Source organism: Primulina eburnea, chromosome 8 (genome assembly GCF_022965805.1).
Source record: "Primulina eburnea isolate SZY01 chromosome 8, ASM2296580v1, whole genome shotgun sequence".
Classification (NCBI taxonomy): Eukaryota; Viridiplantae; Streptophyta; class Magnoliopsida; order Lamiales; family Gesneriaceae; genus Primulina; species Primulina eburnea.
In genome coordinates this window covers 26,586,503-26,612,315 of record NC_133108.1, presented here as the reverse complement: position 1 = coordinate 26,612,315, position 25,813 = coordinate 26,586,503, and the positions used below count along the sequence as shown (strand labels likewise).

The window sequence follows — 25,813 nt, the reverse complement described above, 5'->3', positions numbered from 1 at the left end:
ATATAATATTTCTCGATTTTGACATTCTCTTACCTTTATTGACATGGGCTTAAACCAAATAATTATTTAAGCTTAAATCTAATTTTTCACAATTTTATTTAGCTTAAATTCATGGGTTTCGATTTAATATCCTATTTAATTATTCGCGAGGCGTTTAATTCCCGAATTAATTCAAACTTTATTATTATCTTCCCAAATTTTAAACATAGACTTTTTATTATCTAAACTACCCTTGTGAGTCATGAACCACCCCTGTGGACCCATGGTTCAAAACTTATCCCCTTAAATTCAAAATTTGACCCTTTCATGAACCCACCGAGCCAACTCCTAGTTTTTTCGAGCCACGCCCGAGCTACCTTGAGCCAAACTCTAGCCAAACCATTTAAGGACCCTCCTGACCTGCCCTGAGCCGTTGAACCATCCCCTACACGCCGCACGCGTACTGCGTACAAGACACAAGAGCTGCGCGAGTTGCTTCTTCACGCCTAGGACTCCTACCCGAATAGGACTCATGTGATCACTTAACCCTCGACTCCATGACCACATGAAATTCCCTGGACCATGCTCAAACCCAACCGAACCCAGCCCCTACAAGCTGCATTAGCCTTGCGTACAAGACACAAGAGCTGCGCAAGTTGGTTCTTCACGCCTAGGACTCCTACCCGACTAGGACTAATCTGATCACTTAACCCTCGAATCCATGACTCCATGACCTTCCCTGGACCATGCTCAGACCAAACCAAACCCAGCCTAAGCCCTGAACCATGTTGCGAGCCGCTGCATCATAATAAGAGCAGTCGCGCGATTTCTCTACTGCTGCGGCCAATGCCACCCGCGAGCCACCATGCACCAGTCCCTGGCCCGATCCCTTAACATCCTCCCTAGACCCTAATGGACCAACCCTAAACCAGCCAGCCCTAGCCGCGAGCCCCCTTGGCTGCAGCTCCCTTTATGAGAGCATGGGGAGGAATCCCTCTTCGCGTGGACTCTTCCCTAGTCTTTGAACTCGAGTCCTAGCCATGCTAGGACTCTTCTTGGCCCTAAACAGAGACCAAACCTGCCCTAGCCGAGCCCCACATGACCATGCAAGCTAGCCATCCCTTGAACCCCCATAGTCCCATCAAGAGCCCTAGTTTTATACATCACCAAGCCCGGCCTCCTCATGCTCAACCAGCCCTTGTTTCCACCTTAATTTTTTCATGTTGTATCCATAAATCATCTTATGTTAGCAGCGTACTCGTTGGATATCATATCACGTTCATATATACGTAAAAATCTTCAAAACTTTGAAAATAATTGAGAAAACGTTTAGTGATTTAAACTCATATATTTTTCATACAAAAATACATAAAAACATAGTATAATAGTTTGAATGATGCATCAAAGGGTTTAGAAAACGTGCCTTTGCGTTTAAAACGCTTGAATATTCAATCGTTGGCGAGGGTGCGAAGATGGACGACCGGATGACGAAGAACCCTAGTTTCTCTTCCTCTCCAATATTTCAAATTTTGTGGGTGCAAGTGTGTGAAGATTTCAGCTGCTGAATAGTGCAAAAGACCTAGCTTTTTATTTTTATAGATTTTAATTTGCATGATAATGGGCTTTGGTTTTGGGCATCCAAGTATAGGAGCAATTGGGCCTACTCAATTTTTAAATTTTGCTCAATAACTCTTATTTAATTAAAAATAAAAGTTTATAAAATTAGTTTCCAAAAATAATATTTTTGATCTCTTAAAAACTCTTCGTTTGCCCGAAATCGAATTTCCGGGTAAAATCGAGCTCGTCTCGTAAAATAATTCGAACTCTACAATTTGTAGAAAAATTTAATCATTTTTAATCATATTAAGAAGCCTTGAAAATATTTAGTTAAAAATATTTATTCTTGTCTTGGTCGTCTTCTGTCTCCTTTCCCCATCCTATTATCGAATATTCGAGTAAAATCTTTCAATTTCATGAAATCATATCATATAATCATGCAATCATACCTTTAATCATTTAATATGCATCAAGTAAGCATTTAAAACCAATTAAATAAAAAAATTATGCAAATTTAATTTATTTGCTTGCACGTGGTTTACGTATGTTGGTTATTCTGATGTTACATGTGCAATGATGTGAAAGATGCGAAAAGCAATGATGTGAAAGATGCGAAAATAAAAGTCTTCGGGCGTGCCTTGGTGTTGAAATGTTCGAAAATTCCAACTAACGTAGCGATAGGTGAACACCAGAGGGACGAGGCAAAACTCATTGAAAACGAAGCAAAATGGTGCTGGTGTGTGTGTCTGAGGTGCGGCCGAGATGATTGGGGAGAGTGGCTAGGGTTTGAGTGAGTTTGATAATAAAAAAATTGAACGAATATTGGACCTAGGTTAAAATAATGAGGTGTAGTGGGCTTTGCCCAAAAGTATACTAAAACAAGCCCGTTAGGCCCAATAACATGCACGTAAAATATTTCGTTTTGGTACTGAGACGTCTGCTATTCGTTTTCTTAAAATGTGCTAAATTATTCTTTTTTTTCCTCTTACTAAATCGGCCGAATACATATATATGTACTTTAAAAATACCTTGTACCATTTTGAAAATAAAACAACCAACTAACATTTAAAAATCCAAAGGAAAATAGTTTGAATCATAAAATCGTTAAACTTTTACCAAACCTAATAACACATTTTGAAAAGTATAGCTCATACTATAACCTCTCGAAAACCACTCATAAACATAAATAAAAAGTCGTAAAAATATTTTTAACATAACTTAAAATCATAAACTAGTGCGGAAACTAGTGTCGGTCCTCGGGTTATGTGCACCTTCAGTCCAGCAAAGTCAATCATCAAGACCTTCATAAACATTATTATCATAATCACCTGCATTAATCACACCTAGTGAGTCTAGAGACTCAACACACCATAATCTTGATAACAAGTACTACATATACAGATCACATACAACAACGAAAATACTTGTACTTAAAATATCGTTTTCATGAAGATGCATAAACTTTAAGTATAACATATTCGTAAACATTTTCATGATGCATAAACTTTAAACAAAAACATTTTCATAAACACTTTCTTAAACATTTTCATATCCTCATAAACATATTGATATGAACATGCCAAACTTAAACATCAACCTTTTTCTCATTTTATAACATATATCCTTTCATCATGAGCATCTACATGTAACCACAATACTGGGTGGCGGGGACATCAGCGACACTTTCTCGTCAACTGAGTCTTGGCCTATCCTCATTGAATGTAAATACGATCTCGGGCTCCCTCTGGGGCCTTTTCCCTCACGATATCCTCACTCTTATCCTCATATCCTCAATAGTCACAATTACTTCACCTCCTCCAATGTTTCACATTTTCATCACTTTATAAAATCATGCATTTAATATCATTTTTTAAAAAAAAAACAAGCATGCAACATATCTTTTAACGTTATCATTTTATCATAAAATCCATCGTCATTTAAAATAAACATTTTAACATATTAAAAATTCATAAACATTTAAAATAACATTTTAGCATCATAAACATTTAAAATAACATTTTGATTTTTTAAAATAAACATTTTGATAAAAACATCCCTAAACATATAAAATTCCATAAACATCCATAACCATTGAAATAATCATATTAGCACACAGAACATCATTTAGGGCACTGTTATGACGTTTACTAATTTCTATATGTAAAATTACCGTTTTACTCCTGGACATAAAAGTTCGCGTTTTTGAAATTTTCTTAATTTCATTGTCTCTAACATGTCTCAAATAATTATTTAAGCTAACATGAATTTTCTCGTATTTTTATTTCGCATAAATAGAGGACTTTTCAATTATTCTTTTAAATATAACATATTACTGCATTTTAATTCCAAATTAAAAATTTAGATTTTTAATAGTTATTTGAGCCTAGATATAATTTCCAATAATTTTATAAAGCGGAAAACTAGGCGTTTCAATTAATTCTTTAATAATGTTTCGTGCGGATTAAATACCGAATAAATCTGAAACTCATTATTTTGATCCCAAATTTTCAAAATAGCATTTTTATTATTCATTCTACCCTTCCAAGTCATGAGCCACACCCGTGGACCAATGGAATCAATTTTTGTTATTTAAAATCTTGTTTTTGACACGTTAACGAACACACCGAGCCATTTCCCAAAATACTCGAGCCATGGTCGAGCCGCCACGAGCCAAACCCGAGCCAACCCATCTAGGAACCCTACTAACCAAGCCCAGCCCAAAGAACCAGACCCTAACTTGTTCAAACTCACCTGGACAGTAGACCCGATTTCATGTGTTGTGTGTGCATGAATCTCCTTCCCTTCACCAAGACTCCTAGCCAACTAGGACACCTCCAGCCCTCTAACCACATACCACCCATGACCTTTACTGACCCTAGACCAACCCCAGACCGAGCCACCCACAGCTCGAGCCTCTGAGCTACGCAGCGAGACACTGCAATTGCATAGCAGCCTGCGCGCCTATGGCATCCATCACGATTCCATGCTTTGCTCGAGCCAGGAGCCACCCAAGCCACACCAGCCCCTGCCCCAGACCCTCGTTCACCATCCTAGGACCTAAGGACCTAGCACAGCCCAGCCCAGTTGACCAACAGAAGTGAACTGAACCAGCTGCTGACCAGTTGAGTTGACGATTCGGGAAAATGTCCTCCAAGGCGAATTTGACCGTTGCAATTTTAGAAACAGTACATAAACTTACCCATGTTCTAGTTGAGAGCACAAGCCCTTGAGTGAGGCTACATTTGAGAAATACACTGTGAAGGATCAAGTGTGCTAGTGCCTTCGAAGGAATTTCGAACACTATATTCTCCAATGAGCTGTAATAGCCCATGTTCTAAAAATATTAACACTGATGAATAAAATCGATTTTGGTTAAAACCAAACAGAAGAAACTCGAAGTAATCTTCGTAAAGAAAACTGTTATATTAAAAAACATTTTAACTTATGTAAACTGAATAATCAAAAAAGGGTAGATTGTTTTTTTCATTCATCAGTTCAGTTATGGTGACAACTGAACGGACGAATACTCCAACTGATCCAAACAGTTTGAAAACAACAGTTAATCAGTTAAATACACAAGATATGTTTATGGATGTTCTGAGACTTCAATTACTCCTATGTCACCCCTTCTACCGCCTCGGGTAGGATCCACTAGAATACCTTGATTTATACAACTCTTTGTACAAACCCACTCAACTAGGACATACACTACCGTCTAAACTGAACTCCTAGCTACGTCTGAAGGCATCACCTTCCAGCCAACAATTCTTTAACATCTATGTGTCAAAGACTACATACACAAGTTTAACGTCTTTATACAAGACTGTATTTGATTGGTTGAGAGAATTTGTGTGTGAGAACTGAACAAAGATGTTCTCACACACTGAGGGAAAAATGGCTTCTAAACTAAGCAGATAACACGTTAAAGTGTCCCTCTGGGCTGTTGCTTCTGAAAGCTGATGTGCAATGTGCGTGCCCTTTTTTTCTCTCTTGAAAAAGCTTTTTGTTTTGTTTATCGTTCTTTTTCTTCAGCTTTTACTTAATGTTAATGTCGAGTCTTCACTGATCTTCTCTTTATATAGGCGGGAAAACTGAACATACAGTGAGACTCATTTATTGTATCCGTTGCATCTTTAATTCGTCTCTGATGCAACGTCCATTATTGTCCTTTGACTGGAAAATGACTTTGTACCTTCATGCACAGCTGGAATCCATTGAAAGAGTTTGTCTTCATCTGCAACTGAAAGATTCTGACTGATACTTCGAATTGGTCGGTTGAACTGATCTTCAGTTGGGCTGGTGAAATCGGTTGACTCGTCAGTTGAACTGATTTCACTCTTGTTCAGTTGAACTGATCAGCTGGGTTTCTTCATCAGTTAAACACTCCTTCGGCTGGCCAGGCTTCTGAGGTTCTTCTGTTGAACCACCTATCAACTGGACAATCAGCTGGACTGCTCAATTGATGTAATAGTTAGACTGATTCAGTTTGTGCGATCAGTTATGTCTTCAGCTTACGATGTAAACAGCTCGTGAATGATCCTAGCTACTGCACACTAAGGTATATTATTAGTAACAAAAATTAACAAGTTTTGTTATCATCAAAATCAAGATTGCGAACTTGAAATGTTCCAACAATATCCTCCTTTTTGATGATTACAAAAACTTGAGCGGTTAAGCGCAATATATTCAATTCAAGGGTTAAAATATTCAAACATTGTTAAAAGCTCCCACTTTATAACTGAATTTAAAAATGTTTTGAAAACAAAGAAAACTCCCCCTCCCAAACTGAATTGAAAAACTTTTTAGGAGAGATAACCAGAATTAAGAAATTACTTTTCAGTTGTGAGAAGGAAATAATTTTCTCAACAACTGAATTTTAAAACTGATTGACAATAATTTTAGTTGGAGAGAAAAAACAAAAAACTCCCCCTCAGGAACTGAAAAAAGACCCGTATTTAAAAGATATTTATATAATCATTCATTCAGAGGTTATAATCATACAAGCAATGTAAACAAGAGATCTGGAAATATCCATTCAATCACAATGAAACAAAACTGAACAAACATGATGTTTATTTAAATTAATTTCCTTCTATTTACATCAGTTGAACAAGAAAAGTTACTACAACAGTAGCATATTTTTAACAACATCAGATATTAGTTGGTTTATGCAAGAGAACTGGATATACCTTCAACTGGTTGCTTGACTGCTTGAAATGCTGCATCGGTTGTGAGTTCAATTTGCTAGAGAAACGAGTTAAACTGCTTGAACTTGACTTCTTCGCAAAACTAACTGGTCAAGCGGACTCTGACTAGGCTCAACTGGAATACCGCTGGTGATTTAATAAACCAACGTCCCAGAATGGATGAGTTTCGTCTGAAAAACAGCTGACCTGATAGGCTTGCAACTGAAAACTTGTTCAACGAGCAATTTAGATGTGCATCTTTGCAGATGATTCTCAGTCCCCTCAAGGCTGACTAAAACCCCAAAGCAAAGAATCTAGAGAAGTATCTACAACGTTAGAACCAATCCTCTCAACTCTTTATTAAAGAGTGAGATATAAATATTTTCAAATAGTTTTGAAAATGGTATGAAATACTTTTAAATAGCTTTTAACACTATTTTAAAGCAGGAAATTTTAGAACACTGTTTTCTTCAAATGTTTTTCTTAGAACAACCCGCTCTGATACTAATTGAAGGATCGAGTGTGCTAGTTCCTTCGAAGGCATTTCGAACACTATATTCTCCAATGAGCTGCAATAGCTCATGTTCTAAGAATATTAACAACGATGAATTAAATCGAGTTTGGTTAAAACCAAGTGGAAGAAACTCGAAGTAATCATTCGTGAAGAAAACTGTTTTATTATAAAATATTTTAACTTATGTAAACTGAATAATCGAAAAAGGGTAGATTGGTTTTAGAACTAAACAATTTATTTATGGTGACAACTGAATTGACGAATACTCCAACTGATCCAAACAGTTTGAAAACATCAGTTAATCAGTTAAATAAACAAGATATGTTTATGGATGTTCGGAGACTTCAACTGCGCCTACGTCACCGCTTCTACCACCTCGGGTAGAATCCACTAGAAGACTTTGATTAATTCAACTCTTTGTACAAACCCACTCAACTAGGACTTACACTACCGCCTAAACTAAACTCCAAGTTACGACTGAAGGCATCACCTTCCAGCCAACACTTCTTTAACGTCCATGTGTCAAAGACTACATACACAAGTTTAACGTCTTTGTGCAAGTCTGTATTTGATTGGTGGAGAGAATTTGTGTGTGAGAACTGAAAAAATATGTTCTCACACACTGAGGGAAAAATGGCTTCTAAACTAAGCAGATAACACATTAAGGTGTCCCTCTGGGCTGATTGCTTCTGAAAGCTGATGTGTAATGTGCGTGCCCTTTTTTTCTCTCTTGAAGAAGCTTTTTGTTTTGTTTATCGTTCTTTTTCTTCAGCTTCTTCTTATTGTTCTTGTTGAGTCTTCACTGATCTTCTCTTTATATAGGCGGGAAAACAGAATGTACAGTGAGACTTATTTATTGTATTAGTTGCGTCTTGAATTTGTTTCTTGGACTTTGTGTTTCGACTTTTCGTCTGTCTTTCTGAAATGTTTTGTCTTTAATGCTCTGATGCAACGTCCATTATTGTCCTTTGACTGGAAAATGACTTTGTACCTTCATGCATAGCTGGAATCCACTGAAAGAGTTTGTCTTCATCTGCAACTGAAAGATTCTGACTGATACTTCAAACTGGTCAGCTGAACTGATCTTCAGTTGGGCTGGTGAAATCGGTTGACTCGTCAGTTGAACTGATTTCACTCTTGTTCAGTTGAACTGATTAGCTTGGTTTCTTCATCAATTTAACACTCTTTCGGCTGGCCAGGCTTCTGAGGTTCTTCTGCTGAACCACCTATCAACTGGAAAATCTGCTGGAATGCTCAATTGATGTAACAGTTAGACTGATTCAGTTTGTGTGATCAGTTAGGCCTTCAGCTTGCGATGTAAACAGCTCGTGAATGATATTAGCTACTGCACACTTAGGTAGATTATTAGTAATACAAATTAACAAGTTTTGTTATCATCAAAATCAAGATTGCGAACTTGAAAAGTTCCAACAATCTCCCCCTTTTTGATGATTACACAAACTTGAGCAGTTAAGCGCAATATATTCAATTCAAGGGTTAGTACATTCAAACATCGTTAAAATCTCCCCCCATATAACTGAATTTAAAGAAGTTTTGAAAACAAAGAAAAATCCCCCTCCAAAACTGAATTGAAAAATTTTAGGAGAGATAACCCGAATTAAGAAAATACTTTTCAGTTGATGAGAAGGAAAGAATTTTTCTCAACAACTGAATTTTAAAACTGATTGAAAATAATTTGAGTTTGAGAGAAAAACGAAAAAATCCCCCTCAGGAGCTGAATAAAGATCCGTATTTGAAAGATATTTATATAATCATTCATTCAGAGGTTATAATCATTCAAGCAATGTAGACAAGAGATCTAGAATTATCCATTCAGTCACAACGAAACACAGCTGAACAGACATGATGTTCATTCAAATAAATTTCCTTGTATTTACATCTGAGTACATACATCAGTTGAACAAGAAAAGTTACTACAACAGTAGCATATTTTAAACAACATCAGATATCGGTTGGTTTATTGAAGAGAACTGGATATACCATCAACTGGTTGCTTGACTGCTTGAAATGCTGCATCGGTTGTGAGTTCAATTTGCTTGAGAAACGAGTTAAACTGCTTGAACTTGACTTCTTCGCAGACTAACTGGTCGAACGGACTCTGACTAGGCTCAACTGGAATACCGCTGGTGATTTAATCAACCAAATTCCCAGAATGGATGAGTTTCGTCTGAAGAACAGCTGACCTGGTAGGCTTGCAACTGAAAACTTGTTTAACAAGCAATTTAACTGTGCATCTTTGCAGATGATTCTCAGTCCCCTGCAGGCTGATTAAAACCCCAAAGCAAAGAATCTAGAGAAGTAGCTACAACGTTAGTTACAGAACCAATCCTCTCAACTCTTTACTAAAGAGCAACATATAATATTTTCAAATAGTTTTGAAAATTGTATAAAATACTTTTAAATAGCTTTTAACACTACTTTAAAGTAGGAAATTTAAGACACAATTTACTTCAAATGTTCTTCTTAGAACAACCCGCTCTGATACCAATTGAAGGATTGAGTGTGCTAGTGCTTTCGAAGGCATTTCGAACACTATATTCTCCAATGAGCTGCAATAGCTCGTGTTCTAAGAATATTAACACCGATGAATTAAAGCGAGTTTGGTTAAAACCAAGCGGAAGAAACTCGAAGTAATCCTTCGTGAGATCAGTTAGGTCTTCAACTTGTGCAATTAGTTAGGTCTTCAGCTTGTGATGTAAACAGCTCGTGAATGATTCTAGCTACTGCACACTAAGGTAGATTATTAGTAACATAAATTAACCAGTTTTGTTATCATCAAAATCAAAATTGCGAACTTGAAAAGTTCCAACACACTGTAAAGTATAAATTCCTCACACATAATCACTCACACATATACAAGAGAGTTGAAATTCAAAGTTTAGTTGAGTGAGTCTTGCACAAAGACAATAAACTTGTGTATGTAGTCTTTGCATGAGACATTAAACAATGTGCTGATTGTGAGGTGTTGCCTACAATCTTGAGTGCTAGGAGTTCAGTTAGGAATTAGTGTAAGTCCTAGCTGAATGGGTTTGTACAAATAGTTGTATAAATCAAAGTCCTCTAGTGGATTCTTTCCAAGGGGAAGAAGGGGTGACGAGGAGTGTTTGAAATCTCCGAACATCCATAAACAAATTCGTGTCTATTTTTTTTTACGTTTACTTATCATTTCCATTATTTTAAAGATGCATTGTTGAAGAATTTTATGTGTTCTTCAAATATTAAATATTGGATATCAAGTGTGTTTCGAAAAACCAACCTACGTAAACCACATGCATGTAAATTATTGTAATTGTTTAATTGTTTTTAAATTCATGCATGATATTTATTATATGATTAAATGTATGATTGAATGATTAAATGATAATGTGACATGATTTCATGAAATTAAAGATTTTACCCGAATATTCGATAATAGGTAGAGGAAAGGAAACCGAGGACGACCAAGACAAGAATATGTATTTTTCATTAAGTAATGTCAATGCTTCATAATATGATTAAAAATGATTTAATTTTTCTAAAAATTTTAGAGTTCGAATTATTTTACGAGTCGAACTCGATTTTCCCGGGAAGCCGGTTTTGGGTAAACAATGAGTTTTTAAAGATAAAAAATATTATTTTATGGATATTAATTTTATAAACTTTTATTATTTAATTAATTAAATGTTATTGGGCCCAATTTAATTAATTTAAGTAGGCCCAATTACCCTTAGACATGGAAGCCCAAAACCAAAGCCCGTTATTATGTTAATTAATTTATAAATAAGGGTATTATGTCTTCAGAACCTCACAATTCACCTCTATCAGCAGCCGTGCACTACTCACACACTCCACCATATTTTTCGAAAATATATAGAGGATAAAGGCTTGTGTTCTTCGTCGTCCGGTCATCTAACGTCGCACCCTCGCCGAAGATCGTATATTCGAGCGTTATAAATGCAAAGACACGTTTCTAAACCCTTTAAAACATCGTACAAATCATAATATGTGTGTTTTAATTGTTTATGCTTGAATAAAATAGGAATTCAATAATTTTTACGGTAAACCGTTTATTTTCAAAAAAACGTCGATTTTACGCTCATTTTGAAAACGTTTTTGAATCCAAGGAGTGCGCTGCCAAAACATGATAAATTATGATTGAATTATAATAAAAAAATGATAAATTTAAAGTTTATAAGGCTGTGCGACCGAAAGAACAAGAGAGAAAAAAAATAAGAACATCAGGAAGGGCCGAGAGTTTTCACAAGGAGTGTGTGCTTATTGTGGTTCAAGTTGATCGATCACTATGCATGGGGCTTAGCGGTTCGACCAAGTCTCGAGGAGGGATCGTGTTGGTCATGGGTCAGGGTCAATAAGGGTCCTATCATGTCTAGGACCCCTCGCGTGCAGCATAGGAGGAGTCCCATGGAGCAGGGTCTCCTCGCGCGGGCTGGTGAAAGTGACAGCAGCCAAGGGGGCTGGCTGTTGGTGCTGGGTGGCTCAGCATAGGTTCATCAGGGTCCTAGGATCATGGGAAGGGGTCGGGCTAGGGCCTGGTGCGGTTTAGTTGGCAGCTGGCTCGAGAGAAGATGGGAACCGTGAGAGGCGTGAGTTACTCCAAGGAGCGCGACTGCTGTCTACTGAATTCAGGTGCTTTGTGAGCGGCGTCCAGGGGCTGGGCTGGTTTGGACTGGGTCTGGGCATGGTCCAGGGAAGGTTAGGGTCAGGTGCGCTCGGTGGTGGCTCAACTGGAAGTGTCCTAGTTGGGTTAGGAGTCCTAGAAGTCATGGGTGTCTCACGCACAACACATACATATTTTGGGTTCGGTTCCAGCAGGGTTTGAGCGAGCTAGGGCTAGGTTCTTTGGGCTGGGCTTTATCAGTAGGGTACCTAAGTGGGTTGGCTAGGTTTTGGCTCGAGGTGGCTTTAGCGTGGTTCGAGTATTTTGGGAGATGGCTCAGTGTGTTCAATTATGTGTCAATTTCTAAAATAATAGATCTAAAATTGAATCCATGGGTCCACAGGTGTGGTTCATGACTTGGAAGGGTAGAATAAATATTAAAAATGTTATTTTTAGAATTTGGGATCAAAATAATGAGTTTTGGAATTATCCGAGATTTTATCGCCGCACGATACTTTAATTAAAGAATTAATTGAAAAGACTAGTTTTAGTCTTCATAAAATTATATTTAAGCTTAAATAATTATTTAGTATAAACCCATGTCATTAAAAGTGAGAAAATGATAAATTAGAGAATTTTTACGTCCAAGGGCAAAACGGTAATTTCACACTTAAGAAAATACCAAAACGCTTGGCAGCGCCCCGAACGATCATAATACATGTAAAATTGTATTTTATGATTTAAAATGATGATTTTGTTGATAATATGTAGTTTTATGAATTATGATAAATATGTGCAATTTATACAGTTTAAAATGCTATTTTTGGAAAGCTGTCTTATTTTATGATTTTTAAAAAAAATGAAAAATATTTTGAGGGATGTGAATTCACAGTGACAAAAGATAATATTTATGATATTTGAATTTATGGGATGTCGTGAGGGGAAAAGATCCCAGAGGGAACCCATTTACGGGAAAAGACCCCAAAGGGAACCCATTTGTGGCCCTCGAGGGAACCCCAACGATCGTATTTCCATGATGGAGCCTAGTGCATTCCTCCATGGGCCATGTGGAGCTGAAAGCTGATCAGTCGACTAAGGGATAAAAGCTAGTCACTTTCAAGGATCAAACTTCACCCAAAATGATATATGATTGAAAGCTTATGATAAAAATGATTTTTATGATATATGATTTATCATGAGGATTAAAGTCATTTTTAAAATGATTTATTTACGCTCAAAGCTTATTTTAAATGATTTTTTAAGGATTTATTTATGCTTAAAATTATTTTAAAATGATTTTACGATTTAATATTTATTTATGATAAAATGATTTTTAAATGGTTTATTTATGTCCAAAAGCTATTTTAAATAAAATCTGATTTTAATACATGTGAATGTATATGTATTATTTGCTATCCATGTTTAGAACGTGTTGAGTCTTTACACTCACTAGGTTTGTATGATGTAGGATTTGATGATTTATGGGAGATGCTAACGATTGAGTGGATCGAGTGTAGCAGTACACACCCGAGAGCCTTTATGTTTCCGCACTAGCTAGATAGATAAATGATTTAAAGATTTGGTTAATGATTTTTATTAGAGAAATTTTTATGATTTATTTTATTGTTAATTGATCTTTGTAAAGGTCGATTTAGTATGTTTTGTTAGTTGATGATTTGATATTTATTTTATGCACTTGAGATTTAAATTGTTAAATTATTATGGCTCATGATTATTTTAAATTATTTTATTAGAATTTATTATTGAATATTTGAAAACAAAAACGAGGTCGTTTCAAAGTGTTTGATAAAATACTTCAACTAAAATATTTTTATTCATTCAACTTGCATATATTTTAAATGATTTACAAAATGTTTAATCAATGTTCAATATTTCAAGAACCGAGCTATTGTAGCTCAGCGATTACCCCCTAATCGATCCCAACAATTGGTATCAGAACGGGTTGTTCTTGAAAGTACATTGAAAATGATTTTGATGTTTAAAATTCAAAAATTTCAGATTTTTTAAACATATATATGCAAAACCGAATTTTCGTGTAGCTTCTAGTGACCGTGGGAAAAATGACATATCTCTTTACTCGAGTGTCCAAACAACAAACCGCTTTTTGCGTTGCAAACTAGATTGATAGAGGATTATAGCGGTATAAAATTTCCAGCTTAGTTATGGTCGAGAAAATACAGTTTATCCGTTGAAGGCAGAACATATGTGCTGCAGCATAAAATGAGCCATGAAGAAAATTGGTTAGTTATCCCTTTCTTTTATTTTTTTCAAATTTTCAAAAATATAAGGGGATAACTCTTTATAATTTTAATGTAGATATTATTTTTAGATATTGAGGAGGAGAAAATTTTGTTTAAAATATTTTGAAAATATGATTTTTTGATTCACACAAAAAGGAGGAGAAATATGTTAGTTGAATCGATTGTTTATCCAAGTTTTGTGATCATCAAAAAGGGGGAGATTGTTGGAACATTTCATATTCGCATCTTGATTTTGATGATAACAAAACTTGTTATTGTGTTTCTAACATATTTACTCAAGTGTGAAGTTATTAAAAAAGAAGCAAACAAAAACTGAATTCTGCATAAACTGAATTTCTGGCATGCTTCGGTATTTTGATGTTATCTCTCAATTGGATGATTCAAATGACAATCCGCCAACTGTAAGGATCAGAAAACGCAATTTTCAACAAGTTTTATTTCACGTCAGTTGGGAAAAATCGGATGTTATCTAGGTCAAACTGATCGTAACTGATCCCACAAAGACATCAATCAGTTAATTTTGAGCAGCTGCGGTATTTTGGTCATATCTCTCAGCTCAGTAATTGAAATGAAGCGATTCAGTATGCGTTGGAAAGATAAGACGATGATCTACAAATGATCTTCAAAAGTCAAAGTCTAGATCGAAGATTAAGATGCTGATAAATGACAATGAAACTACTGGTTCTACAAAAACTGGAATCAGCTAGGCTGATTTCAGCAAACTAGCTGAAACTGAATCAGCTGAAGACCAGTTGAAGACTAGTTGAACCAGACAAACTGAACCAGCTGCTGACCAGCTAAACTGAACTGAACCAGCAGTTGACCAATTGAACTAAACTGAACCAGCTGCTGACCAGTTGAGTTGACTAGAGTTTACCAGTCGGGAAAATGTCCAGCCAAGTGAATTTGACCGTTGCAATTTCAGATTCAGTACATAAACTTTCCAAACGGTCATATTCTTGTGTCTAACGTATATATCATTGTTGGAGCTTACAAATACAACATCTTGAAGATCAAACAAGAGCTTTTCAAGTGGATTCAAAGCATGGGCAGTTAGCATGAAGAAATCAGCTAGTTGAGAGCACAATCCCTTGTGTGAGGATATATTTGAGATATACACTGTAAAGGATAAATTCTTCACACATAATCACTCACACATATACAAGAGAGTTGAATTTCAAAGTTTAGTTGAGTGAGTCTTGCACAAAGACAATAAACTTGTGTATGTAGTCTTTGCATATGAGACATTAAACAATATGCTGATTGTGAGGTGTTGCCTACAATCTTGAGTGCTAGGAGTTCAGTTAGGCAGTAGTGTAAGTCCTATCTGAATGTGTTTGTACAAAGAGTTGTATAAATCAAAGTCTTCTAGTGGATCCTTCCTGTGGCGCCCCAAACCTCGCCACATAATCATACAACATGTGACATCATATGCATAAAAAATTTCTTTTCGACGACGTAATAATATAATGCATATACGACAAAATAGTACAACCACCACACTATCTACGTCAGTGTAGCAGAAACAGTATAATAAATACATACATACAACTCAAATAAAAAAATAAGTTATACTGTCTCTATCTACTATTATTTACAGGACTGTTTGGCTAGACACACATAGTCTTTCACCACTATCATGTCTCACGGCAGAGTCTTGTAACCTGTCAAACAGAAACAGCCCCCAAAGGGTGAGCATACACAACAATCATCATCGCAATAGATAACAGTTATATTAACAACAACATAAGATATAACTGAAATGATAAAAAAAATACTCTCTTTGCCGTTTCTGGACAATCAGCAATCAACAACCTCAACAACATCACATTGCAACAATAACATCGACGATACATCGCACCCCAACTCCGGCGACATCAATATCGTCGAACGAACAACAACATCGACGATACGTCGCACCCCAACACCAGCTACAACAATATCGTCGAACGAATAAAATCAACGATACATCGCACCCCAACTCTGGAGACAACAATATCGTTGAACGAACAACAACATCAACGTGACGTCTCCCAACAACGACATCCAACAACATAAACAATAATAAACAAAAGCAAATATAATATCAAATCACCCAATTCCGGTGATTTGCCATCATTCAACACAATAGTATTTATCAATCTACATGCAAAAAATCCTAATGGAAGAGAAGTATTCGCACCTAATGCAACCTCAGAGGCGACTCAACCCAAAGATGCAAGAGGTAGTGAAGGATGAGACTATAAAACTTCTTGATGTAGGTATTATCTATCCTATTTCCGATAGTGTATAGGTAAGTCCTATTCAGTGTGTACCTATGAAGGGTGGGATTACTGTGAGCACTAACGAGAAAAATGAACTTATTCCCACTAGGTCTGTTACAGGGTGGAGAGTGTCCATGGATTATAGAAAGTTGATGATGCCACCTGTAAAGAACAGTTTCCCCTTCCATTTCTTGATCAGATATTAGAAAGATTAGCAGGTCACGAATTTTATTGTTTCTTAGATGGGTATTCGGGGTATAATCAGATTTCTACTGCACCTTAGGACCAAGAGAAAACCACTTTTACTTGTCCTTCTGACACCTTTGCTTTCAAACGTACGCCCTTCGGTCTTTGTAATGACCCTTCCACTTTTCAACGATGCATGACTTCTATATTCCATGATATTATTATAAATTTTGTTGAATTATTTATGGATGGCTTATATATTTTTGGTGCAACGTTTGATGAGTGTTTCCAGAATCTTAACTTGGTGTTGATGAGGTGCAAGGAGACAAACCTTGTGCTGAATACGGAGAAATGCCATTTCATGGTATAAGAAGGGATTGTGCTAGGACATAAGATTTCTGAACAAGGGATTGAGTTGAATAAGGCTAAAGTGGGAGTCATCAAGAATCTACTACCACCGACATCAGTAAAGGGAGTTGGAATTTTTCTAGGGCATGCTTGTTTTTACTGGCGTTTCATTAAAGTTTTTTCTAAAATTGCTAATCCCTTGTCTTCTCTAATTATGAAAGATATGCCATTTTATTTCAATTATGAATGTTTTCAGGCACGTGAGAACTTAAGGAGCGTTTGGTGACAATTCCTGTTTTGGTGGCACCTGAATGATATCTTCCATTTGAGGTAATGTGAGATGCTAGTGATACTGCTGTTGGTGCTATTCTAGGCCAAAGGAGGAACAAGGTATTATTTCTTGATAAGTTCCATTCATACCTTGCTTTATCAAAAGTCATTTTTTTTACTGATCACTCTGCACTTAAGTACTTGCTTGCTAAGAAAGAGGCCAAACCATGATTGCTTAGGTGGATTATACTTCTTCAAGAGTTTGACCTCGAAATAAAATATAAAAAAGGTGTAGAAAACGTGGTAGCTGATCAATTTTCTAGGTTTGAGCATATTAGCGAAGAATGTGTAAATGATGAGATAGATGATTGGTTTCCTGATGAGCAGTTGTTATGATGCGAAAATGTCCATGGTATGCAGACTTCTCTAATTTCCTTGTTACAGGCTCACACCCTCCAAATCTAACATTTCACCAAAGAAAGAAATTCTTTTCGGACGTGAAATATTATTTTTGGGAGTAACCATTCTTGTTCAAAATTTGTGTAGATGCCATGATAAGGAGATGTGTGGCAGAGGAACAAATGGGACAGATCCTTAGTCACTGTCATGACCTTGATGTAGGTGGTCATTTTTTACCAACACGAACGACATCTAAGGTACTTGAATGTGGCTTTTATTGACCAACTCTTTTCAAAGATTCACGTTCATTTGTCCTTGCATGTGATAGATTCCAGCGCACATGTAACATTTCTAATTACCATGAGATTTCTTTGAATAACATTATTGAGTGCGAGGTTTTAGATGTTTGAAGAATAGATTTCATGGGACCATTTCCAACATCTTTCACAAAAATACATTTTGGTTTTAGTTGACTATATCTCCAAATGGGTGGAGGAGAAATCATATGACACGAATGATGCTCAAGTGGTACTAAATTTTTTGAAGAAAAATATTTTTAATAAATTTCAAACATTACGAGTTATAATTAGTGATGGTGGCACCCATTTTTACAATAAGTGTTTCGAAATTTTTTTTGGGCAAATATTGTGTCACTAATGAGAACACTACTCTCTGTCACCCCCAAACAAGTGGTCAAGTTGAGGTGTCAAATCGCGAGATCAAGAGAAATTTGGAGAAGGTTGTGGGAGTGAATCCGAAAGACTGGTCATTGAGGTTAGATGACGCGCTTTGGGCATACAGAACTGATTTTAAGACACCTATAGACACTACATCTTATAGGCTGTTTTTTGGTAAAGCTTGTCATTTGTCTGTACAGTTAGAGCATCGAGTTTATTGGGCAAATGAAGTGCTGAACTTTGATTTTTCTCTTGCAGGTGAGCACATGTTGCTGCAATTGGACGAATTTAGAGGTCAAGCATATGACATGGCGTTGACTTACAAAGTGCGTACAAAGCAAGCACACTACAAGCACATCATGCTTAGAGAGTTTAAAGAGGGTGAAGCGGTATTGTTGTAAAACTCCAAGTTGCATTTGTTTCCTGGAAAACTCAAATCAAGGTGGATTGGCCATACATGATTACCAATGTGTTCTCCTCGGGAGCCATAACTTTGAAAGATGGGAAGAATGAACCCTTCACAGTCAATGGCCAAAGATTGAAAAACTACTTAGGTGGCCAGTGGAGCTACAAATTGGAGTCACTCGATTCCAAGAAAACCAGAACTTAGAAGGACCTACAATCTAGCTCTAGGCTATAAATTGAGAACTAATTTCTCTCCCATACTAATTTTATTCGTATTTATTTGAGTTTTCCTCTGTTCCCCTTATGTTATCCCTACCCCCAGCTAGATGATCATTAGCCCAACGTGTGCCACCCGATGACGATGAGGATGGGAAATGATCAGGGGAGTCCTCGTGCTTCCTTTTCTTTGCATTCGTTTTAACTGTTTTCATTTCCGATGCATTTTGTTTAACATCCATGTTAGTTTCCTCCGTTTGTCTATTTGTTTCAGTGGTTTTGTGCGATGGGACATTGCACTATTTGTATTTGGGGCGTCTGTATTTAGTTTGGTTTGTATATTTTGTTTGTATTTTTGTGTTTGCCTCGTTTATATGAGTTTCAAATGAGAAGTGGTAAATAGTTGGTGTTAGATTGGTACGTGGTAGCCAATGATGATGTTGAATTGATCACGTATATGTACATCCATTGTGTCATGACTTTAGTTGATAACACACTTGTTGTTGAAGCATGACAATCTTGATTGGATAATGAAATTTTTGCACGTATGTTGGCTGTAGAAGAATGCATGACATAGTGAAATTTTAAATTGCTTGTGGGGAATCCGAGATTTATTAGGTTACTTGAACTTGAACACGTTCCTTGACACGAACACTGCCCAGCAGCACGAGGATGAGTTAGGCAGATTTTTGTTAGACCAACGCATTGTACTGAGCTTATCGATAATATTTGTTTGGCGATTTTTTTCGTCCTTATATCAAGACTTATTTATGCACCCCTGAGATGGGACTGAAGCCACACTTTCCTACCCTTTATTCCAATCTGAGGGTGTACAGAAATATAAAATAATCAAGTTGCACCTGTAAAAATAACCAAGTTCTAGCTAAAAGTATTTTGGGATACGAAAAGGAGATGTAAGGTGTGGGGGAGCTAAGTAAAGGAATGAAATTCTATTCCTTGCCTAAAAAAGATGGAGATGTATGGAGTTGAAGAAAATCAGACAAAAAATCTGAATGTGCACAAAAGATACACCACTGTACTCCTTTCGTTTTCCTATTTCAACCTATTCAGGGTACCCCTATCCAGTATTGATTTGTGCCTGATACGTCCTAACCATTAGTGCTACGAATCGGTAATTAGTGAAGAGGGACGTGAGAGAGGGATACTTGCACCGACGTGTTGATTGAAATATCTTAAACCTTTGAAAATTTTACTGTGAAAATACATGATGCTCGAACCAAATTGCACACACGCGCTTTAAAATCCATGAAAGATTGTAGTGCTTAAACTTCGGGGTGATGTGCGAAAACTAGTGTTGTGTGCTATTTGATGAGACATGTAGGACCGAGCGCTTGCCGCTTTACCAAATGCTATAGCTAGTAGTAATGGTGCAACTCAAATCTTTTAAACTGCACAACAGCTCAAGCACCATGGTTCGATTGCTCTACCAAGCAGGGACAATTATTGCACCCAACAATCTCCCTCCTAATAATTGCACTCCCTGCAATCAATGGGAATCGAACCTGTGACCTTGGCTCTGATACTAATTGTAGGACCGAGCACTTGCCGCGTTACCAAAAGCTTTAGCTAGTAATAATGGTGCAACTCAAATTTTTTAAACTGCACATCAGCTCAAGCACCACGGTTCGATACCAAGCAGGGACAATTATTGCACCCAACAAGATATATGTTGATATTGATTGAGGCAAACCAGAACCATAAATGCATCGAAAAACTACTTTATGTTTGTTGTGACCTATTTTGCTCGAGGGAGAGCAAAAGATTATTATGGGGGGGTTGATAGGTGTCGTTTTTACATGTTTTAGTGCATTAGTTTTGTATGTGTTTGCATGGGGTGTGTGTGTGTGTGTGCATTTCATCTATATTTTGTTCATTTTACACATATCATATGAATATGATCGTGACTCACTCGTATGTGATAAATTTGCAGGTGAAATAGCCGAGAAAGTTAGAAAGGGTGAAAATATCAAGCTAGAGGAGAAAGATGACAATTTGGGCAGAACTTTTGGCGCTCAGGCGGCATAACCATACCATTCGAGCGCAAAGAGTGATTTTCCCAGCATTAAGGCAGAAGGGTTGGCTCTCGGCTGGTAAGATCCTATCGCTCGGATATATGAAGGAAGTGGGATAGAAAGTTTGGCGCTCGGGTGGTAGGATATTACCGCTCGGGCTCGATTTGTGTTCTTTGAGAGACGAGGGACCAAGGGGTTGGCGCTCGGGCGGTAAAATCTTACGGCTCCAGTTTTGGGTGGAAAAGTGGCATATGGGTGAGATTAGGGCAAAGAAGGACCATTTTCAGCAGCAACAAAAAGCTTGGAGAAGAGAAAAGGTTTAGAGTTGAAGAATTAGAAGATTTCCGAGCAACTGACTTCTTTTTTTCGCCAAGTCTAATATTTCTAGTTTAGAACTTCTTATTTAAACATTGTTTTGCATACTTTTATCATGAATTCTAGGATTTAAATTTTCATATTTGTTGGGATTTGAGGGGATCCTACCCCAAAACCGTGTTTAGTTAATTTAACTCTCGACTTTTGATTGATTCTTGATTATGATATTGTTTTTTATTGGATTATTAAAAACTAGCTAACTTTAATAATAATATCATATTGCGAGTAAGTTCGAGAGAATAAATTGTGATAAAAACAAATAACACAGTCCCTGGATTTACAATTTTCATAGAAATATGAAATCGGATACACATGGATAGTCATAGTCAAATAGGTCGAAAGCTAGGGTATTTCATAAAGCAACATGCAATTCACCCTTGATAAATAATTAAAGAGATTTAATTACTTCACTGTATTGAATTAGTTTGGCATAGCTCGAGAAGGCGTTTTCAATTGGTGAGGAAATCCTGTCAAAAGCGTGGATCATTGTCGAATCGAATTAATTAAATCAACGAGGGGTAGGTGAACCGAGATTCTCAAAAAATTCAATTGTCATTGAATCCTTAATTTATCATCTTAGCTTATTCATTTCATTATCTCATCGTTGAATCATTTAGTAATTGATTATTTAGTTATTCTAGTAGTCAGTAATCATTCAAATCATCGTTGCTAAAAGTTTAATAACGAGAAATAATAATTGTGAACTACAGTCTCTGAAGGAACGATACTCGTACTCATTTACACTATATTATTACTTGATCGAGCTGAACTTGCACTGTAAAATCCTCAGTAAAAATTTATAAATTCAAGCTCGAAATAATCACAAGGTCATTATGTCAAGTAATAATATAGTGTACGAGAGTACGGGTATCGTTCTTTTAGAGACTGTATTTCGCAATTGTTATTCTCAGTTATTAAAATCTTTAGAAAGATAAGATTTTATACTACTATAATGATTAAATAAAAACTCAATGAAATTGTTCAAGGCTTAAATGATGAAATAAATAAGCTACAATGATTGATTAAAGTTCAACGAGAAATGAATTTGTTGGGAATCTCGGTTCACCTACTCCTCGCTAATCTACTTATTTTGTTCGACAATGATCTATGCTTTCAACGTGATTTCCTATCCAATTGAACATGCTCTCCTGAGCTATGCCAAACTAATCCAACACAGTGAAGTAATTAAATCTCTTTAATTATTTATCAAAGGTGAATTGCATGTCGTTATATGAAATCCCTTAGCTTTCGACCTACTGGACTACGACTATCGACGTGTATCCGACTTCATATTTCAATGTAAATTGTAAATCCACAGATTATGCTACTCGTTCCTATCACGGGCTATTCTCTCAAACTTACTCGCAATATGAAATTTTTATTAAAGTTAGCTATGCTTCAACAACGCAATGAAAATAATGGCACAATCAAGAATAAATCAAAAGTCGATAGATGAATCAACTAAACTCATTTTTGGAATTGGATCCCCTTAAATCCCAACAAATAATGAAAATTATATACTAGAATTCATGATCAAACTAAGCCAAACCATATTTAAACAAGAGAATTTAAACTAAAGATACTAGTCATGACGAAAACGCGAGGAATGTTGCCCGGAAATCTTGAAAACTTCCTCCAAGCCTCCTCCAAGCCTTTTTCTTCTCTTCCAAGCTGTGCCTGCTGAATAATCCATATTTGCTACAACAACGCAATGAAAATAATGGCACAATCAATAATAAATCAAAAGTCGACAGATGAATCAACTAAACTCGGTTTCGGAATTGGATCCCCTTAAATCCCAACAAATAAGGAAAATTATCTACTAGAATTCATGATCAAACTAAGCCAAACCATATTTAAACAAGAGAATTTAAACTAAAGATACTAGTCGTGACGAAAACGCGAGGAATGTTGCCCGGAAATCTTGAAAACTTCATCCAAGCCACCTCCAAGCCTTTTTCTTCTCTTCCAAGCTGTGCCTGCTGAATAATCCATATTTTTTGTCCATAGGGTCGCTTTGTCAAGTCATACTTGGAAAATTCTCCCAAAAGGCAAGAAATAATCCTCAATATTTTTTTCCAAATCGAGTACCGCTCGAGCGGTAAGATTCCACCGTCCGAGCACCAAATCCCATGTTATTTTTGTTGTAAGGCGTGGCACTCGCGCCCGAGAGGTAAGATTTTACTGCCCGAGTGCCGAGTTTTCTGTAATGCAGTCTTCCAAAGGCACACCTCGCTCCCGAGCAGTAATATTCTACCGCCTGGGCACCAATCTTTCTGCGAAGTGCTCTTGTGGCTTGCCTATTTCTTTCCCGATTTCAGTTCTCCGGTCACTTCTGCAAATTCATCAAGTATAAGTTAGACACAATCATATGTAATTGCTGATTCTAAAACAAACAAAATTTATATAAAATGAACGCACACACAAAACTAATGCAATAAAACACGTATAACACCTATCAACCCCCTCATACTGACCTTTTGCTTGCCCTCAAGCAAAATAGGTCACATACCTCAACTAATGCATAAAATAAGACACCAAATAAAAGTACTAAACTATCAACTCGATGGCGAAACAGCAACTGACATCTCATGCCTCTGTAGGTTTTTGAACTATATCCCATCAATCATATCACAACATCCATTAACACCTCTTTCAAAGCACCACATAGCATTTTTATTTGGACAGGAAATGTGTCCATGTGTGTGCTGTGGGTTCTACTAGCTTGTGCTTCAGATAATTTTATTTGCAAATCATGTGAGTCACCAAATCAACAATTCAACGCAAGTTTTCACTCTCCTGAGTTTTGTTTCTATTCGTGATCAACCAGTAAACACATTGTAGTAGAAATTCATGGTTTTACAACGATATTTTTTTTTTGGGGGGGGGGGGGGAGGGTGATGTCAACAAGTACTCAAGTGGCCCAAAAGATTGGACGTACACCGATCATTTTCATTATGCATTTATCAAAAATTTCATCTGACAGTCTTCAATGATTTACATATCCATATTTTTAGCATAGGTATATGATTTCATCCATTTTTGGATCCCCTACACCTTACATCCCCTTTTATTTTTCACAATTTTTTTTGTTTTTTTGAATAAGTGCATAATTTTTTCATGTGTGCTCCCTAGGCTCTGAATATAAGGCATGTTCATTTATTTGGCTTAGGGATGAATTTTCAGGTTCTACGCACAATTGGGAAGAAGGTTATTCCAGGTTTAATTCATTTTTCTACTCAAGTTCATACTACTGGTCAGTTACCCCTTTCAACCAACATTCATTCAAGTTCTACTTGCATCTCATGTCTCTTCAGTTTCCCTCACCAAGTTTTAAACTCGACTATCATTCACACACAACTACCAAAACCCACTATATGTGCATACAAAAATTCAGAGTTCATGCTGAAGGGGTATTAAATACAAGTGACAAGACTGCAAAACATGCAATTCATCAAGCCCAAAATCATCATCGACTACCAACATATTTGTTTCACCATCAATTGACAACACATGCAATACACAAATGACCCGCGACCCGCGACCCCCTCATACTAAGTGTGTGAAATGTTCCCATCACACAAAAAACTAAAACACATGAATGAAACACAGATGCAGAACACACAAAAAATGCAATGTGAACGACAAAATCCACAATGATGATAACAAACTATACAAGCCAGCATAAAATAAAAATGAAAATAAGGGGAAACAGTGAACTCTCCTGATCAATGCTCGTCCACGTCGTGCTCCGGTGGTGATATCCCATGTGCATCTCCCTGCTGCTGATAGTCATACTGAAAATGGAACAGGGGAATGAATGGCGGAGATTGTGGGATGGCCTCTAGGTCAGCGCCCCTTTGGATGAGCATGGTGCGCATAATGGACTAAACATAAGAAAAGTGAGCATTATTTTTTGCGTTGACTTAGTCCTGATGTGCCATGAAAACGAGCGATACATCCGTCTTATCGTTCTGAGTTTGCCTCTGGGATTGTGGCTGTAGGCGATGCGAGGCGGCAGTGCTCGATCCATCTTCATCTCCGTCATGCGTGGGGAAGTCAATCTGTCGCTTGGCACTCTTTGTCTGTAGGGCTTCCACACAAATAGCCTTCATCGACTGCAACCACTCCTCGTCATCATGGAACACAACTCTGATATGATGGTGGGAAAGAAAAGACCGATGTGGCTGTTATGAACGCTCATCATAATTTTAGAATTGATGAGTTTGCCCACATTGATGTCGTAGTCCTGGGATGGAGCAAATAGCACCACTGCCCGCACTTTTTGTACCTCGCTCTTGTGTGAGACTGACATCATTCTCGTTGCCAAAAACAAATACCATAAGGCAATATCGGCCTTCAAATATTTCTCATTAAAAGAACTCGTTGGCCCCCCTAATGGTTTCCAGGTTGCCCCCGGATGACACAGAGTCTCGAGTATCATGGTGTAATCTGGGGCAGCGACCAATGCCTCAAAGTGGAAGTCATAAACCTCAGCTTTTTC

At 36.9% G+C, this 25,813-nt stretch overlaps 1 protein-coding gene across 1 annotated transcript; it reads left to right on the top strand.

Moving 5' to 3' along the window:
- Window positions 1–18,195: 18,195 nt before the first annotated feature.
- Window positions 18,196–18,890, top strand: LOC140839112 (uncharacterized). The gene is made up of 3 exons (XM_073205747.1): window positions 18,196–18,454; window positions 18,539–18,669; window positions 18,723–18,890. Exons 1-3 carry the CDS (start codon window positions 18,196–18,198, stop codon window positions 18,888–18,890), a joined length of 558 nt encoding a protein of 185 aa, XP_073061848.1.
- Window positions 18,891–25,813: the final 6,923 nt, after the last annotated feature.

Coding starts and splice junctions, on each gene's coding strand:
- LOC140839112 (XM_073205747.1), top strand. CDS start 18,196: ATGGTGGCACCCATTTTTACAATAAGTGTTTCGAAATTTTTTTTGGGC. Junction 18,455..18,538: donor ATCTTATAGGCTGTTTTTTG/GTAAAGCTTGTC, acceptor TTTCTCTTGCAG/GTGAGCACATGTTGCTGCAA. Junction 18,670..18,722: donor AGTTTAAAGAGGGTGAAGCG/GTATTGTTGTAA, acceptor ACTCAAATCAAG/GTGGATTGGCCATACATGAT.